Here is a 19,368-nt window from a genome sequence, read left to right as displayed (position 1 = left end):
TAGCTCTAAGTGTCTTGGTGGTTTTAGGGTAATTTTTTGCATTGTGGGATTTATAGCATTTTTAATGCCCTGAACTTTGTCATTAAAGAATAATGCAAACTCATTACACTTGGATGTGGAAATGAGTTCTAACGGCAGCTGAGCTGGAGGGTTTGTTAATCTGTTTACTGTGGCAAACAGGACACGCGAGTTGTTACTGCAGCTTCCAATTCTTTCAGAAAAATATCTTTCCCTAGTTCTACATAAGATTAGGTTGTACATGTTCAGCTTTTCTTTGTAAATCTCTTTTTGAACCTGGAGCTTTGACTTGCGCCATTTCCGTTTGGCCCTGCGGCACTCCCTTTTCTGTGCCCTGACCGAATCATCATTTCTCCACGGCGCCTTCTGCTTATTTTTAACCATTTTAGCCTTTATAGGGGCGATGGTGTCCAGAACATTCAAAACACTAGATGTAACAGAGTTCAACAAATCATTTACATTAGAACATGAGACATTTTCAAAGTTTATCATTTCCATAAACAGTGCACCTGTGCCATCACTTATGTGTCTCCTCTGAACAACTGCAGGACCAACCGGAGGTTTGGGAGAAACAGACAGGTCAAAGAAGACACAGAAATGATCAGACAGAGCAACATCGATCACATTAACATTTGAAATATTTACCCCCTTTGTAATTATGAGATCTAGAGTGTGTCCTTTGCTGTGGGTGGGGCCTCTCACATGCTGAGTAAGACTGAAGGTTTCAAGGACAGCATCAAGCTCTTTAGCGTTTCTGTCACAAATATTATCAACATGCACATTGAAATCACCTGTAATGACCAAACCATCAAAGTCTGTGCATATGACTGAAAGCATCTCAGTAAAATCATCAATAAAACTTTGGCAGTGCTGGGGAGGCTTGTATAAAACAATGAAGAGAATGGATGGAGACCGTTTTAGCTCCATTTTAAAGGATACATACTCAAATGATGAAAACACCCCAAAAGACAACCTGCGGGTAATTATTTCATCTCTAAAGACAGCACAGACTCCACCCCCTTTTTTGTTTTCTCGTGTTTCAGATTCAAACTTAAAGTTGGGTGGAGCAGATTCTATCAGAACTACATTTCCTGTGTTTTTGTCAAGCCATGTTTCAGTTAAAAACATAAAATCAAGATTATAAGAAGAAATACAATTATTAATTAAGAGAGATTTGTTACATAAGGATCTGACATTTAGCACAGCAAGTTTCAGACTAGTTTCAGTGGGACTGGGCTTTATCTTTTCACAGGGAATATGAATCACATTTCTCAGATTGGGCCTGACTCGCATTTTGTTTTTCCATCTGTGTGATGATGTGACTACAGAGATAGCACTAGGGGGGGCTCTTTTTACATAGGGCCCCGGGTTTGTTTGATTTTTAATGTGACAATAAGTCCCGGCAACGCTGAGACCCAGTGCATCCTAGCTATGGGAGATACCAGGTGAAAGGCGAGGTTGGATGGGTGGTGGGGCTTTTGTAGCCAAGGAGAGTTTGGGACCAGGTGAGAGGCGAGGGGGGATGGGTGGTGGGGCTTTTGTTGGTGTAGTCGGTACTGACATAGCCCTTGCTATATTGGGCGTGAGTGGAGCCATCTTAATGCCTGATTTGATCAGACTTTCAAAATGGCTGGGAAGGCCCATGGGTGAGAGTGGAGATGAGAAGGAGAATGATGAATCTTTAGTGGGAGTAGATGTTGCAGGGGGAACCCAGGGCTGGTGTGAAGGCAGGGGCGATGACAGGGATGTTGTTGGGCTTGTCACAGATGGGTCCAAGGCCTTTGAAGATTGTTCCTTTGCTGGAGGCGGTGGAGGTGAATGTGGAGCAGCTGCTGATGAATCCTTTGGTGGAGGCTGAGGTTGTGGTGCTTTTGATGTTGAAACATTGGCTCGGTCTCTGGCTGATGGAGCAGGAATTCTTCTCTCATTCCTCTCTTCTCTAACTATCTGCTCAGGACCCTGTCCAGGCCCCGTCCAATGCCTCAGAGCGTGGAGCAGGTTCTCTGTCAGCACCCTCACTCCACCTCTGCATAGGTGGGGGCCATTTCTCTTAAACAGGTCCTCTCGTTTCCAGAATAGATAGAAGTTCTCAATGTAGTGTAGTCCTCTCGGGGAGCACTCTTTGGACAGCCATGTGTTCAGCTGAAGAAGCCGGCTAAACTTGTTTATCCTCCTGTCGATGTTTGGAAGAGGTCCACTTATGAATGTTTTGATTTCCATTTTATCAAGCACGTCGAATAACTTCAAGAAGTATTTTTTCAAAACTTCAGTCTGTTCCCGCCGCATGTCCACTGCACCCACGTGCACAATCAGCTGTTTAGCTCCTCCATGCTTAGCCATAATATTTGGAAGGAGTGACGTTATCTCAGAAACAGTGGCGCTTGGAAAAGAATGTGTGTTTATCTTTTCATGCGTCACGTGACTTATCGCCCCGTCTCCTATCAAAACAATCCGTGTGACCTTGGCTTTTGGCACAGTTCCTCCTCGCTGTATTTTGGCCACGTCATCGTTCCTTTTTTCATTTAATTCCATCTCTGAAAGTGGTAAAAATCTGTTGGTGAGCTGTATTTTAGGTGACTTCGCGTTATCTTTGTATCGTTTAGGCTTTGCTCCAAGTTTGTTCCAAGAAACAGCCTGGTCTTTCTGGTTTTTAGACAGTTTTGGAAATGACACAGAGTCACTGCGGTTCCCCCCACACGTGTGACTCCTCCTATTGTTCCCCCCACACGTGTGACTCCTCCTATTGTTCCCCCCACACGTGTGACTCCTCCTATTGTTCCCCCCACACGTGTGACTCCTCCTATTGTTCCCCCCACACGTGTGACTCCTCCTATTGTTCCCCCCACACGTGTGACTCCTCCTATTGTTCCCCCCACACGTGTGACTCCTCCTATTGTTCCCCCCACACGTGTGACTCCTCCTATTTTTCCCCCCACACCGCGTGACTCCTCCTATTGTTCCCCCCACACCGAGTGACTCCTCCTATTGTTCCCCCACACCGCGTGACTCCTCCTATTGTTCCCCCCACACCGCGTGACTCCTCCTATTGTTCCCCCGCACCGCGTGACTCCTCCTATTGTTCCCCCGCACCGCGTGACTCCTCCTATTGTTCCCCCACACCGCGTGACTCCTCCTATTGTTCCCCCGCACCGCGTGACTCCTCCTATTGTTCCCCCACACCGCGTGACTCCTCCTATTGTTCCCCCACACGTGTGACTCCTCCTATTTTTCCCCCCACACCGCGTGACTCCTCCTATTGTTCCCCCCACACCGAGTGACTCCTCCTATTGTTCCCCCACACCGCGTGACTCCTCCTATTGTTCCCCCGCACCGCGTGACTCCTCCTATTGTTCCCCCACACCGCGTGACTCCTCCTATTGTTCCCCCACACCGCGTGACTCCTCCTATTGTTCCCGCGCACCGCGTGACTCCTCCTATTGTTCCCCCACACCGCGTGACTCCTCCTATTGTTCCCCCACACCGCGTGACTCCTCCTATTGTTCCCCCACACCGCGTGACTCCTCCTATTGTTCCCCCACACCGCGTGACTCCTCCTATTGTTCCCCCGCACCGCGTGACTCCTCCTATTGTTCCCCCGCACCGCGTGACTCCTCCTATTGTTCCCCCGCACCGCGTGACTCCGCCCTCAGCCAGGCACTGTCCCTTTAAGGAGAGTGATGGTGTTGTAGAATAATTAACCTGTGTTTAGTTTTATAACTCTATTAAATTAAACCTTGACACTGTCTCCTGCAACATCCTCGCTCGGTTACATAATCTATACTAAATTATACTTACAATTATATCATATTATAGTTATAATGCAAGTACAAGTACTGCTGCCAAATTGTTGCAAAAAGTACATACGACAAGTACACAACAAGTACACGACAAGTACAAGACAGGTACGCACAAGTACGCGGCAAGTACGCGGCAAGTACACGACAAGTACGCGACAAGTACGCGGCAAGTACACGACAAGTACGCGACAAGTACACGGCAAGTACACGACAAGTACACGGCACGTACACGGCAAGTACACGACAAGTACAAGACAAGTACAAGACAAGTACAAGACAAGTACACGGCACGTACACGGCAAGTACTGTGTTTACTCAAAAGTACAAGAACAGGTTTAAACATCTGAAGTAAAATAAGCCAAAGAATCTACTCAAATCATGTACTTTCCACTCCTGGTGTTTACAATGTCTACAAATGATACTGCAGACATAAAAGTACAGAAGTACTGAATATTTACTCAAGTAAAAGTACCATGTGTACTTCACCAGTGTCACGTGACTCAGGGGCGTGACACGAGAGGTGGTTTTTCCTGTTTTCAGCAGGTGAGACACACCTGGGAAACAACAGGCACCGAGACCAGACTAAAGCAGGACTAAACCAGGACTAAACCTGGACTAAACCTGGACTAAACCTGGACTAAAGCAGGACTAAACCAGGACTAAACCTGGACTAAACCTGGACTAAACCTGGACTAAAGCAGGACTAAAGCAGGACTAAAGCAGGACTAAAGCAGGACTAAAGCAGGACTAAACCAGGACTAAACCAGGACTAAACCAGGTCTAAAGCAGGACTAAAGCAGGACTAAAGCAGGAATAAAGCAGGACTAAAGCAGGACTAAAGCAGGACTAAAGCAGGACTAAACCAGGACTAAAGCAGGACTAAAGCAGGACTAAAGCAGGACTAAACCTGGTCTAAAGCAGGACTAAAGCAGGACTAAACCTGGTCTAAAGCAGGACTAAAGCAGGACTAAAGCAGGACTAAAGCAGGACTAAACCTGGACTAAAGCAGGACTAAAGCAGGACTAAACCTGGACTAAAGCAGGACTAAAGCAGGACTAAAGCAGGACTAAAGCAGGTCTAAAGCAGGACTAAAGCAGGACTAAACCAGGACTAAACCTGGACCACACTGGCACTGGGAACAGGAACCAATATGAGGAACCAATGTGAAGAACCAATGTGAGGACTAAACCCGGAGGACTTTCTGTGGCTGAACTGAACCAGGATTTACCAAAATACAAACCAGGAGCAAAGTGTGCGAAGCCAGGATCATCCTCGAAACCAACCTGGACTAAACCAGGTCTAAACCAGGTCTAAACCAGGACTAAACCAGGACTAAACCAGGACTAAACCAGGACTAAACTAGGATTAAACCAGGTCTAAACCTGGTCTAAACCAGGACTAAACCAGGACTAAACCAGGACTAAACCAGGACTAAACCAGGACTAAACCAGAAATAAACCAGGACTAAACCCGGTGAGTCCAATGCGCCTGTTGTCGCGCCTTTTGCCGCTCCTGCTGCCGCTCGTCCTCGCGGTGCGGCGCGGCAGAGCGGCAGACGCGCACTGTGTCGGAGGTCACCGCGCGGACTTCGTGCTGGACGCGGAGGACGCGGTCAAACAGGGCGCGGTGCTGCTGGCAACGGAGCATGCGCAGAGTCCAGAGGAGTGCGAGCGCGCGTGCTGCAACCTCCCGCTGTGCAACCTGGCGCTCATGGAGCCCAACGGCGCATGCGCACTGTTCGACTGTGTTTACAGAAACCGCTTCATCTGCAACAGGTGAGTCCTGGTTTAGACCTGGTTTAGACCTGGTTTAGTCCTGGTTTAGACCTGGTTTAGTCCTGGTTTAGTCCTGGTTTAGACCTGGTTTAGTCCTGGTTTAGACCTGGTTTAGACCTGCTTTAGTCCTGGTTTAGTCCTGGTTTAGTCCTGGTTTAGACCTGCTTTAGTCCTGCTTTAGTCCTGCTTTAGTCCTGGTTTAGTCCTGGTTTAGTCCTGGTTTAGACCTGGTTTAGTCCTGGTTTAGTCCTGCTTTAGTCCTGGTTTAGTCCTGGTTTAGTCCTGCTTTAGTCCTGCTTTAGTCCTGGTTTAGTCCTGGTTTAGACCTGCTTTAGTCCTGCTTTAGTCCTGGTTTAGACCTGGTTTAGACCTGGTTTAGTCCTGGTTTAGTCCTGGTTTAGTCCTGGTTTAGACCTGGTTTAGTCCTGGTTTAGACCTGGTTTAGTCCTGGTTTAGACCTGGTTTAGACCTGGTTTAGTCCTGGTTTAGTCCTGGTTTAGACCTGGTTTAGACCTGGTTTAGTCCTGGTTTAGTCCTGGTTGAGACCTGGTTTAGACCTGCTTTAGTCCTGCTTTAGTCCTGCTTTAGTCCTGGTTTAGTCCTGGTTTAGTCCTGGTTTAGTCCTGGTTTAGACCTGGTTTAGACCTGGTTTAGTCCTGGTTTAGTCCTGGTTTAGTCCTGGTTTAGTCCTGGTTTAGACCTGGTTTAGTCCTGGTTTAGTCCTGCTTTAGTCCTGGTTTAGTCCTGGTTTAGACCTGGTTTAGTCCTGGTTTAGTCCTGGTTTAGTCCTGGTTTAGTCCTGGTTGAAACCTGGTTTAGACCTGGTTTAGTCCTGGTTTAGTCCTGGTTTAGTCCTGGTTTAGACCTGGTTTAGTCCTGGTTTAGTCCTGGTTTAGTCCTGGTTTAGTCCAGGTTTAGTCCTGGTTTAGTCCAGGTTTAGTCCAGGTTTAGTCCTGGTTTAGTCCTGGTTTAGTCCTGGTTTATTCCTGGTTTAGTCCAGCTTTAGTCCAGGTTTAGTCCTGGTTTAGACCTGGTTTAGTCCTGGTTTAGTCCAGCTTTAGTCCTGGTTTAGTCCAGGTTTAGTCCTGGTTTAGTCCTGGTTTAGTCCAGCTTTAGTCCTGGTTTAGTCCTGGTTTAGTCCAGGTTTAGTCCAGGTTTAATCCTGGTTTAGTCCTGGTTTAGTCCTGGTTTAGTCCTGGTTTAGTCCTGGTTTAGTCCAGCTTTAGTCCTGGTTTAGTCCAGCTTTAGTCCTGGTTTAGTCCTGGTTTAGTCCAGCTTTAGACCTGGTTTAGACCTGGTTTAGTCCTGTTCTTCCGCCTGTTTCCGGTCGTCTGCAGCGTGGGGGGCTCAGGACTTGTAGTTGGTGAGAAGCCGGAGCCACTCCACTCAGAGGCGGGGCCACTCCACTCAGAGGCGGGGCCACTCCACTCAGAGGCGGGGCCACTCCACTCAGAGGCGGGGCCACTCCACACAGAGGCGGGGCCACTCCACACAGAGGCGGGGCCACTCCACTCAGAGGCGGGGCCACTCCACACAGAGGCGGGGCCACTCCACACAGAGGCGGGGCCACTCCACACAGAGGCGGGGCCACTCCACACAGAGGCGGGGCCACTCCACACAGAGGCGGGGCCAGTCCACACAGAGGCGGGGCCACTCCACACAGAGGCGGGGCCACTCCACACAGAGGCGGGGCCAGTCCACACAGAGGCGGGGCCACTCCACACAGAGGCGGGGCCACTCCACACAGAGGCGGGGCCACTCCACACAGAGGCGGGGCCAGTCCACACAGAGGCGGGGCCACTCCACACAGAGGCGGGGCCACTCCACACAGAGGCGGGGCCAGTCCACACAGAGGCGGGGCCACTCCACACAGAGGCGGGGCCAGTCCACACAGAGGCGGGGCCACTCCACACAGAGGCGGGGCCACTCCACACAGAGGCGGGGCCAGTCCACACAGAGGCGGGGCCACTCCACACAGAGGCGGGGCCACTCCACACAGAGGCGGGGCCACTCCACACAGAGGCGGGGCCAGTCCACACAGAGGCGGGGCCACTCCACACAGAGGCGGGGCCACTTCACACAGAGGCGGGGCCAGTCCACACAGAGGCGGGGCCACTCCACACAGAGGCGGGGTTGTTGTATGAGAACTGCTGCTTCAGACGTGTTGTTCTGGGCTCTAGTTCTGGACTCGTCCTGCTGAACCCGTACTTTGCCTCTTTGTAGCGCCTTCTAGCTCCGCCCCTGTGCGCTGCCCTGTAGCTCCGCCCCTGTGCGCTGCCCTGTAGCTCCGCCCCTGTGCGCTGCCCTCTAGCTCCGCCCCTGTGCGCTGCCCTGTAGCTCCGCCCCTGTGCGCTGCCCTGTAGCTCCGCCCCTGTGCGCTGCCCTCTAGCTCCGCCCCTGATGAGCCCAGCAAGGCTCCGCCCACGGCGCAGAAGGCGAGGGCGGGACGGGCCTCGGGACGGGCCTCGGGACGGGCCTCGGGACGGGCCTCGGGACGGGCTGATGTGCTCCAGGTCCACATAAATGACTGACTCTTCTGTTCCAGGTTCCAGAGCCGGAGCGGATACAAGACGTATGTTACTGAAGTGCTGTTCCAGACCTACCTGAAGGCCCCGAGCAGGAAAGGTGAGGGACAGAGGGACAGAGGGAGGGAGGGAAAGAGGGACAGAAGGGGGGAGGGACAGAAGAACAGAGGTAATGTACCAGACCTACCTGAGGGACAGAAGGACAGAGGGACAGAAGGACATAAGGACCGGGTCTAAGGCCTGAGCAGGATCCTGGCTCTGACCTTGTCCTGACAGGTGTGTGATGTCACTCAGGTGAGAAGCGGCAGCCAATCGCAGTGGGGGGGCGGGACATGGTGGTGCAGCCCGGAGAGTCTGTGGTCCTGAATGGGATCGAGAGCCACGCCCCCTGGGACCAGATCCAGGACTACAGGTGGACCCTGAAGAGGGGCATCTCCACGGTCACTATGGAGGTTAGTCCTGCTTTAGTCCTGGTTTAGTCCTGCTTTAGACCCGCTTTAGTCCTGCTTTAGTCCTGCTTTAGACCCGCTTTAGACCCGCTTTAGTCCTGCTTTAGTCCTGCTTTAGTCCTGCTTTAGTCCTGCTTTAGACCCGCTTTAGTCCTGCTTTAGTCCTGCTTTAGTCCTGCTTTAGACCCGCTTTAGTCCTGCTTTAGTCCTGCTTTAGTCCTGCTTTAGACCCGCTTTAGACCCGCTTTAGTCCTGCTTTAGTCCTGCTTTAGACCCGCTTTAGTCCTGGTTTAGTCCTGCTTTAGTCCTGCTTTAGACCCGCTTTAGTCCTGCTTTAGTCCTGCTTTAGACCCGCTTTAGTCCCGCTTTAGTCCCGCTTTAGACCCGCTTTAGTCCCGCTTTAGACCCGCTTTAGTCCCGCTTTAGTCCCGCTTTAGTCCTGCTTTAGTCCTGCTTTAGACCTGCTTTAGTCCTGCTTTAGACCCGCTTTAGTCCTGCTTTAGACCTGCTTTAGTCCTGCTTTAGTCCCGCTTTAGACCCGCTTTAGTCCCGCTTTAGACCCGCTTTAGTCCCGCTTTAGTCCCGCTTTAGTCCCGCTTTAGACCCGCTCTAGTCCCGCTCTAGTCCTGGTTTATTCTCTCTCCACAGAAGACACAGTTCTCAGACCAGATCCGAGTCTCTGGTCTTGATTCTGGTTCTCACTGGTTCAGTCTCACAGTCACTGACTCCAATGGAAACTCAGCCAAGGACGAGATCCTGGTCCTGGTCTTGACCCCGGAGCAGAGCAGCCGTGAGTGCTCGTGTTTTAGTCCTGTTTGACCCCGGTTTGACCCCAATATGACCCTGGTTTGACCCCGGTTTGACTCCAGTTTGAACCCAGTTTGACCCCAGTCCGACTCTAGTGTGACCTCAGTTTGACCCCAGTCTGACCCCGATTTGACCCCGGCTTGACCCCGGAGCAGAGCAGCCTTGATTGCTCGTGTTTTAGTCCTGTTTGAGCCCAGTTTGACCTTGGTTTGACCTTGGTTTGACCCCGGTTTGACTCCAGTTTGACCCCAGTTTGACCCTGTTGTGATCCCAGTCCGACCCTGGTTTGACCCCAGTTTGACCCTGGTGTGATCCCAGTCCGACCCTGGTTTGACCCCGGTTTGACCCTGGTTTGATCCCAGTTTGACCCCGGTTTGACCCCAGTCCGACCCCGGTTTGACCCTAGTTTGACCCCGGAGCAGAGCAGTCTTGAGTGCTCGTGCTTTAGTCCTGTTTGAGCCCAGTTTGACCCCAGTTTGACCCCAGTCTGACCCTGGTTTGACCCCGGTTTGACCCCAGTTTGACTCTTGTATGACCTCAGTTTGACCCCAGTCTGACCCTGGTGTGACCCTAGTTTGACCCTAGTCAGACCCCAGTCTGAGCCCAGTTAGACCCCAGTTTGACCCAAGTCTGACCCTGGTGTGACCCCAGTTTGACCCAAGTCTGACCCTGGTGTGACCCTAGTTTGACCCCGGTTTGACTCCAGTTTGACCCTAGTTTGACCCTGGTGTGATCCCAGTCCGACCCTGGTTTGACCCCGGTTTGACCCTGGTTTGATCCCAGTTTGACCCCGGTTTGACCCCAGTCCGACCCCGGTTTGACCCTAGTTTGACCCCGGAGCAGAGCAGTCTTGAGTGCTCGTGCTTTAGTCCTGTTTGAGCCCAGTTTGACCCCAGTTTGACCCCAGTCTGACCCTGGTTTGACCCCGGTTTGACCCCAGTTTGACTCTTGTATGACCTCAGTTTGACCCCAGTCTGACCCTGGTGTGACCCTAGTTTGACCCTAGTCAGACCCCAGTCTGAGCCCAGTTAGACCCCAGTTTGACCCAAGTCTGACCCTGGTGTGACCCCAGTTTGACCCAAGTCTGACCCTGGTGTGACCCTAGTTTGACCCCGGTTTGACTCCAGTTTGACCCTAGTTTGACCCTGTTGTGATCCCAGTCCGACCCTGGTTTGACCCCAGTTTGACCCTGGTGTGATCCCAGTCCGACCCTGGTTTGACCCCGGTTTGACCCTGGTTTGATCCCAGTTCGACCCCGGTTTGACCCCAGTCCGACCCCTGTTTGACCCTAGTTTGACCCCGGAGCAGAGCAGCCTTGAGTGCTCGTGTTTTAGTCCTGTTTGAGCCCAGTTTGAGCCCAGTTTGACCCCAGTTTGACCCCAGTTTGACCCCAGTCTGACCCTGGTTTGACCCCGGTTTGACCCCAGTTTGAACCCAGTTTGACTCTAATATGACCTCAGTTTGACCCCAGTCTGACCCTGGTGTGACCCTAGTTTGACCCTAGTCAGACCCCAGTCTGAGCCCAGTTAGACCCGAGTTTGACCTTTGTGTGACCCCAGTTTGACCCAAGTCTGACCCTGGTGTGACCCCGGTTTGACCCTTGTCCTCAGTCTTCTGCCTGGCGGCCCCTAAGGTGGGCCCGTGCCGCGCCTCCTTCACCAGGTGGCGCTATGACGCAGCGGCTCAGCTCTGCAGGAACTTCACTTACGGCGGCTGCAAAGGAAACTACAACAACTTCCTGTCTGCGACGGCGTGTGAGGCGGCCTGCCGCAACATCACAGTGTCTCTGGAGAGGAGAGCGCCCCCTCCTGTCCGGGGTGAGTAACTGCAGCAGCACTAAAGCAGGACTAAAGCAGGTCTAAAGCAGGACTAAAGCAGGACTAAAGCAGGACTAAAGCAGGTCTAAAGCAGGTCTAAACCAGGACTAAAGCGGGTCTAAAGCGGGACTAAAGCGGGTCTAAAGCGGGACTAAAGCGGGACTAAAGCAGGACTAAAGCAGGACTAAAGCAGGTCTAAAGCAGGACTAAAGCAGGTCTAAAGCAGGACTAAAGCAGGACTAAAGCAGGTCTAAAGCAGGACTAAAGCAGGACTAAAGCAGGTCTAAAGCAGGTCTAAACCAGGACTAAACTCTCTGTTGCTCCTCAGAGGTTTGTGGCGCTCAGTGTCTCCCGGGACAACTGGTCTGTGACTCGTCTTGTTGTCTTCACAAAAGTCTTGAGTGTGACGGAGTTCAACAGTGTAAAGACGGAGCGGACGAGAGCGGCTGCAGCAAACGTGAGGACACAAAATATACACCGAAAATACACAAAATAAACACAGAAAATACACAGAAAATATACAAAATAAACACAGAAAATACACAAATTTTACACAGAAAATACACTAAATATTCACAGAAAATAAACAAAATATACACAGAAAATACACAAAATTTTCACAAAAAATACACAAAATATACACAGAAAATACACAAAATATACACAGAAAATACACAAAATATACACAGAAAATACACAAAATTTTCACAAAAAATACACAAAATATACACAGAAAATACACAGAAAATATACAAAATAAACACAGAAAATACACAAAATTTACACAGAAAATACACAAAATATTCACAGAAAATAAACAAAATATACACAGAAAATACACAAAATATACACAGAAAATACACAAAATATACACAGAAAATACACAAAATTTTCACAAAAAATACACAAAATATACACAGAAAATACACAAAATATACACAGAAAATACACAAAATATACACAGAAAATACACAAAATATACACAGAAAATACACAAAATAAACACAGAAAAAACACACAATATACACAGAAAACACACAAAATATACACAGAAAATACACAAAATCTACACAGAAAATACACAAAATAAACACAGAAAATACACAAAATATACACAGAAAGTACACTAAATATACACAGAAAATACACAGAAAATATACAAAATAAACACAGAAAATACACAAAATATACACAGAAAATACACACAATATACACAGAAAATGCACAAAATATACACAGAAAATATACAAAATATACACAGAAAATACACAGAAAATATACAAAATAAACACAGAAAATAAACAAAATATACACAGAAAATACACAAAATATTCACAGAAAATAAACAAAATATACACAAAAAATACACAAAATATACACAGAAAATACACTAAATATACACAGAAAATCGCGGACATCCTAAGATTTTTATAAGAGATCTTCTACTGAGAGTATTTTTCAAACTTCCTATAAGTTATTTGTTCTTTTCTTCTGTATCTATCTCTGTATCTACCTGCGTTGCATCAATGGAATTTCCCCATGTGGGACAATAAAGGATTATCTTATCTTATCTTATCTTATCTTAAAATACACAAAATATACACAGAAAATACACAACATTTTCACAAAAAATATACAAAATAAACACAGAAAATACACAAAATTTACACAGAAAATACACTAAATATTCACAAAAAATATACAAAATAAACACAGAAAATACACAAAATTTACACAGAAAATACACTAAATATTCACAGAAAATAAACAAAATATACATAGAAAATACACAAAATTTTCACAACATTTTCACAAAAAATACACAGAAAATACACAAAATATACACAGAAAATACACTAAATATTCACAGAAAATACACAAAATTTTCACAAATACACAAAATATACACAGAAAATACACACAATATACACAGAAAATACACAAAATATTCACAGAAAATAAACAAAATATAAGCAGAAAATACACAAAATATTCAAAAAAAATACACAAAATATACACAGAAAATACACAAAATATACACAGAAAATACACTAAATATACACAGAAAATACACAGAAAATATACAAAATAAACACAAAAATACACAAAATTTACACAGAAAATACACTAAATATTCACAGAAAATAAACTAAATATACACAGAAAATACACAAAATTTTCACAAAAAATACACAAAATATACACAGAAAATACACAAAATTTTCACAAAAAATGCACAAAATATACACAGAAAATACACAAAATATACACAGAAAATACACAAAATATTCACAGAAAATATACTTAATATACACAGAATACACACAGAAAATATACAAAATAAACACAGAAAATACACAAAATTTACACAGAAAATACACTAAATATTCACAGAAAATAAACAACATATACACAGAAAATACACAAAATTTTCACAAAAAATACACAAAATATACACAGAAAATACACAAAATATACACAAAAAATACACAAAATATACACAAAAAATACACACAATATACACAGAAAATACACAGAAAATACACAGAAAATATACAAAATAAACACAGAAAATAAACAAAATATACACAGAAAATACACAAAATATTCACAGAAAATACACAAAATATTCACAGAAAATAAACAAAATATACACAAAAAATACACAAAATATACTCAGAAAATACACTAAATATACACAGAAAATACACAAAATTTACACGGAAAATACACTAAATATTCACAGAAAATAAACAAAATATACACAGAAAATACACAAAAGTTTCACAAAAAATATACAAAATAAACACAGAAAATACACAAAATCTACACAGAAAATACACTTAATATTCACAGAAAATAAACAAAATATACACAGAAAATACACAAAATTTACACAGAAAATACACTAAATATTCACAGAAAATAAACAAAATATACACAGAAAATACACAAAATTTTCACAAAAAATACACAAAATATACACAGAAAATACACAAACTTTTCACAAAAAATACACCAAATATACACAGAAAATACACAAAATATACACAGAAAATACACAAAATATACACAAAAAATACACACAATATTCACAAAAATACACAAAATAAACACAGAAAATAAACAAAATATTCACTAAAAATACACAAAATATACACAGAAAATACACTAAATATACACAGAAAATACACTAAATATTCACAGAAAATAAACAAAATATACACAGAAAATACACAAAATTTTCACAAAAAATACACAAAATTTACACAGAAAATACACAAAATATACACAGAAAATACACAAAATATTCACAGAAAATAAACAAAATATACACAGAAAATACACAAAATATTCAAAAAAAATACACAAAATATACACAGAAAATACACAAAATATACACAGAAAATACACTAAATATACACAGAAAATACACAGAAAATATACAAAATAAACACAGAAAATACACAAAATTTACACAGAAAATACACTAAATATTCACAGATAATAAACAAAATATACACAGAAAATACACAAAATTTTCACAAAAAATATACAAAATAAACACAGAAAATACACAAAATTTACACAGAAAATACACTAAATATTCACAGAAAATAAACAAAATATACATAGAAAATACACAAAATTTTCACAAAAAATATACAAAAAATACACAGAAAATACACAAAATATACACAGAAAATACACAGAAAATATACAAAATAAACACAGAAAATATACACAGAAAATACACAAAATATTCACAGAAAATATACAAAATATACACAGAAAATACACAAAATATTCACAAAAAATACACAAAATATGCACAGAAAATACACTAAATATACACAGAAAATACACAGAAAATATACAAAATAAACACAGAAAATACACAAAATATACACACAAAATACACAAAATATTCACAAAAAATACACAAAAAATACACAGAAAATACACAATATTCACAGAAAATATACTTAATATACACAGAATATACACAGAAAATATACAAAATAAACACAGAAAATACACAAAATTTACACAGAAAATACACTAAATATTCACAGAAAATAAACAAAATATACATGGAAAATACACAAAATATACACAGAAAATACACAAAATATTCACAAAAATACACAAAATAAACACAGAAAATAAACAAAATATTCACTAAAAATACACAAAATATACACAGAAAATACACAAAATATACACAGAAAATACACTAAATATTCACAGAAAATAAACAAAATATTAAAAAAAATACACAAAATATACACAGAAAATACACAAAATATACACAGAAAATAAACTAAATATACACAGAAAATACACAGAAAATATACAAAATAAACACAGAAAATACACAAAATTTACACAGAAAATACACAAAATTTTCACAAAAAATATACAAAATAAACACAGAAAATACACAAAATTTACACAGAAAATACACTAAATATTCACAGAAAATAAACAAAATATACATAGAAAATACAAAAAATTTTCACAAAATTTTCACAGAAAATACACCAAAAATCCACAAAATATACACAGAAAATACACAAAATATTCACAAAAATACACAAAATATACACAGAAAATGAACAAAATATTCACAGAAAATAAACAAAATATACACAGAAAATACACAAAATTTTCACAAAAAATACACAAAATATACACAATTTTCACAAAAAATTCACAAAATATACACAGAAAATACACAAAATATACACAGAAAATACACAAAATATACACAGAAAATACACACAATATACAAAGAAAATACACAAAATATACACAGAAAATATACAAAATATACACAGAAAATACACAGAAAATATACAAAATAAACACAGAAAATAAACAAAATATACACAGAAAATACACAAAATATTCACAGAAAATATACAAAATATACACAGAAAATACACAGAAAATATACAAAATAAACACAGAAAATAAACAAAATATACACAGAAAAACACAAAATATTCACAGAAAATAAACAAAATATACACAGAAAATACACAAAATATTCACAAAAAATACACAAAACATGCACAGAAAATAAACAAAATATACACAGAAAATACACTAAATATACACAGAAAATACACAGAAAATATACAAAATAAACACAGAAAATACACAAAATATACACAGAAAATACACAAAATATTCACAAAAAATACACAAAAAATACACAAAAAATACACAAAATATTCACAGAAAATATACTTAATATACACAGAATATACACAGAAAATATACAAAATAAACACAGAAAATACACAAAATTTACACAGAAAATACACTAAATATTCACAGAAAATAAACAAAATATACACAGAAAATACACAAAATTTTCACAAAAAATACACAAAATATACACAGAAAATACACAAAATATACACAGAAAATACACAAAATATACACAGAAAATATACAAAATATACACAGAAAATATACAAAATAAACACAGAAAATACACAAAATATTCACAGAAAATACACCAAAAATACACAGAAAATACACCAAAAATACACAGAAAATACACCAAATATACACAGAAAATACACAAAATAAACACAGAAGATACACTAAAAATACACAGAAAATACACAAAATGTACACAGAAAATACTCAGAAAAGACACAGAAAAGACAGAGGGAATAGAGAGAAAATACACTAAATATTCACAGAAAATACACTAAATATACACAGAAAATATACTAAAAATACACAGTAAATAGAGAGAAAACATACACAAAATATACACAGAAAATACACACAATATACACAGAAAATACACTAAATATACACAGAAAATACGCAGGGAATATTCAGCATATACATAAATGTCAGTGGTAATATTAGAACAAAAGGAGAGAATTATCTTCATAAATCCACAAAATCTTCTGAAAAAGTTAATTTCTGTTTCAGTGAATCAAACGTTCAACCGACTCGTGAACATCCAAGTCGACCAGAGAAAAGGTGACAACACCAATGCTAACGCATGCCAACACGTGCTAACACATGCTAACCAGTGCACATGCTAACCTGTGCACATTCTAACCCGAGCACATGCTAACACATGCTAACCAGTGCACATGCTAACCCGTGCACATTCTAACCCAAGCACATGCTAACACGTGCTAACACATGCTAACCAGTGCACATGCTAACCATTGCACATGCTAACCCGTGCACATTCTAACCCAAGCACATGCTAACACGTGCTAACACATGCTAACCAGTGCACATGCTAAGCCGTGCACATGCTAGCCCGAGCACATGCTAACCTGCGCACATGCTAACCTGCGCACATGCTAACCCGCGCACATGTTAACCCGCGCACATGTTTACCCGCGCACATGCTAACCCGCTAACCTCATGATGGTCCATGTCTCTGATGGTGTCAGTAAAAGTACTTTAAGATTATGACATGATCAAGAACACAAACTATTGTTACTTATATTGAGTTATTTTGTCCCATGTGTCCTGTCCCGTGTGTCGTGTCCCTTGTGTCCCGTGTGTCTCCTGTGTCTCGTGTGTCTCTTGTGTCCCGTGTGTCTCCTGTGTCCCTTGTGTCCCGTGTGTCCCGTGTGTCCCGTGTGTCCCGTGTGTCTCCTGTGTCCCGTGTGTCCCGTGTGTCCCGTGTGTCCCGTGTGTCCCGTGTGTCTCCTGTGTCCCGTGTGTCCTGTGTGTCCCGTGTGTCCCGTGTGTCCCTTCTGTCCCTTCTGTCCCTTGTGTCCCGTGTGTCCCGTGTGTCCCGTGTGTCCCGTGTGTCCCGTGTGTCCCTTCTGTCCCTTCTGTCCCTTGTGTCCCGTGTGTCCCGTGTGCCCCTTGTGTCCCGTGTGTCCCTGTGTCCAGCGCGCTGCACTCTGGCCCCTCACACTGGGCCCTGCAGAGCCAGCTTCACTCGCTGGTTCTTCGATCCTTTGGACAGAAAGTGTCACACGTTCACGTTTGGAGGATGTGACGCCAACGGCAACAACCATGAGACAAAAGACGAGTGTGAGGACGTCTGCAGCGGGGTGACAGGTGAGACCAGGACAGGGACCAGGACCAGAACCAGGACTGGACCAGGTGAAGGACCAGGACCAGGACCAGGACTAGACCAGGTGAAGGATCAGTATCAGGGACCATGAGCAGGACCAGCACCAGGACTAATACCAGGACTGGACCAGGTGAAGGACCAGGATCAGCACCAGCACCAGCACCAGGACATAGACCAGGTTCAGGACTGGACCAGGACTAAACTATGTGTTTCTCTGATTTGTGAAGTGTACATTTATTCCTGTTTTATGTGTTTTATGTGTTTGTTTGTTTCTTTGTTTCTTTGTCCAGAGGAGGACGTCTTCGCTCCTGGAATGTTCAAGCGTTTTGAAGACGAGGACGAGTCTCAGTCAGGTCTGAACCGCTTCATTTCTCTCAAGTCATAAATGTGCAGCTAATGGTGTTTGTGCTCAGCGGCGCCCCCTGGTGCTGGCCACAGGAACATCGTAACCATGACGATGTGGCTCTTGTGTGCAGGCTCCATCGCTCTGGCCGTGGTCCTGACCGTGGCTTTACTGGCTCTGCTCGCCATCGCCTCCTACTGTTTCCTCAAGAGAAAGAAAAGCGCCTCACACGTCCCAGTGTCAGTCACCGAAAACCAGGACTAAACCAGGACTAAACCAGGACTAAACCAAGACTAAACCAAGACTAAACCAAGACTAAACCAAGACTAAACCAAGACTAAACCAAGACTAAACCAAGACTAAACCAGGACTAAACCAGGACTAAACCAAGACTAAACCAAGACTAAACCAAGACTAAACCAAGACTAAACCAAGACTAAACCAAGACTAAACCAGGACTAAACCAAGACTAAACCAGGACTAAACCAAGACTAAACCAGGACTAAACCAGGACTAAACCAAGACTAAACCAGGACTAAACCAGGACTAAACCAGGACTAAACCAAGACTAAACCAAGACTAAACCAGGACTAAACCAGGACTAAACCAGGACTAAACCAAGACTAAACCAAGACTAAACCAAGACTAAACCAAGACTAAACCAAGACTAAACCAGGACTAAACCAGGACTAAACCAAGACTAAACCAGGACTAAACCAGGACTAAACCAAGACTAAACCAAGACTAAACCAGGACTAA

The 19,368-nt window shown here is 43.2% G+C and overlaps 1 protein-coding gene across 1 annotated transcript; it reads left to right on the top strand.

The window, feature by feature from the left end:
* Positions 1-4,389: 4,389 nt before the first annotated feature.
* LOC140380032 (kunitz-type protease inhibitor 1-like) lies at positions 4,390-19,164 on the top strand. Its single transcript, XM_072432235.1, has 10 exons — positions 4,390-5,590; positions 8,136-8,215; positions 8,410-8,567; positions 9,213-9,354; positions 10,982-11,188; positions 11,517-11,645; positions 17,150-17,200; positions 18,080-18,250; positions 18,557-18,619; positions 18,743-19,164. The coding sequence occupies exons 1-10, from the start codon at positions 5,298-5,300 to the stop codon at positions 18,871-18,873; spliced, it is 1,425 nt and encodes a 474-aa protein (XP_072288336.1). The 5' UTR covers positions 4,390-5,297; the 3' UTR covers positions 18,874-19,164.
* Positions 19,165-19,368: the final 204 nt, after the last annotated feature.

Source organism: Eucyclogobius newberryi, unplaced genomic scaffold, assembly GCF_026437365.1.
Source record: "Eucyclogobius newberryi isolate DKJ021-1_F unplaced genomic scaffold, fEucNew1.0.hap1 SCAF_1, whole genome shotgun sequence".
Classification (NCBI taxonomy): domain Eukaryota; kingdom Metazoa; phylum Chordata; class Actinopteri; order Gobiiformes; family Gobiidae; genus Eucyclogobius; species Eucyclogobius newberryi.
This window is presented reverse-complemented; position numbering and strand designations above follow the sequence as displayed.

Coding starts and splice junctions, on each gene's coding strand:
- LOC140380032 (XM_072432235.1), top strand. CDS start 5,298: ATGCGCCTGTTGTCGCGCCTTTTGCCGCTCCTGCTGCCGCTCGTCCTC. Junction 8,216..8,409: donor GAAGGCCCCGAGCAGGAAAG/GTGAGGGACAGA, acceptor GATGTCACTCAG/GTGAGAAGCGGCAGCCAATC. Junction 18,251..18,556: donor CGTCTGCAGCGGGGTGACAG/GTGAGACCAGGA, acceptor TTCTTTGTCCAG/AGGAGGACGTCTTCGCTCCT.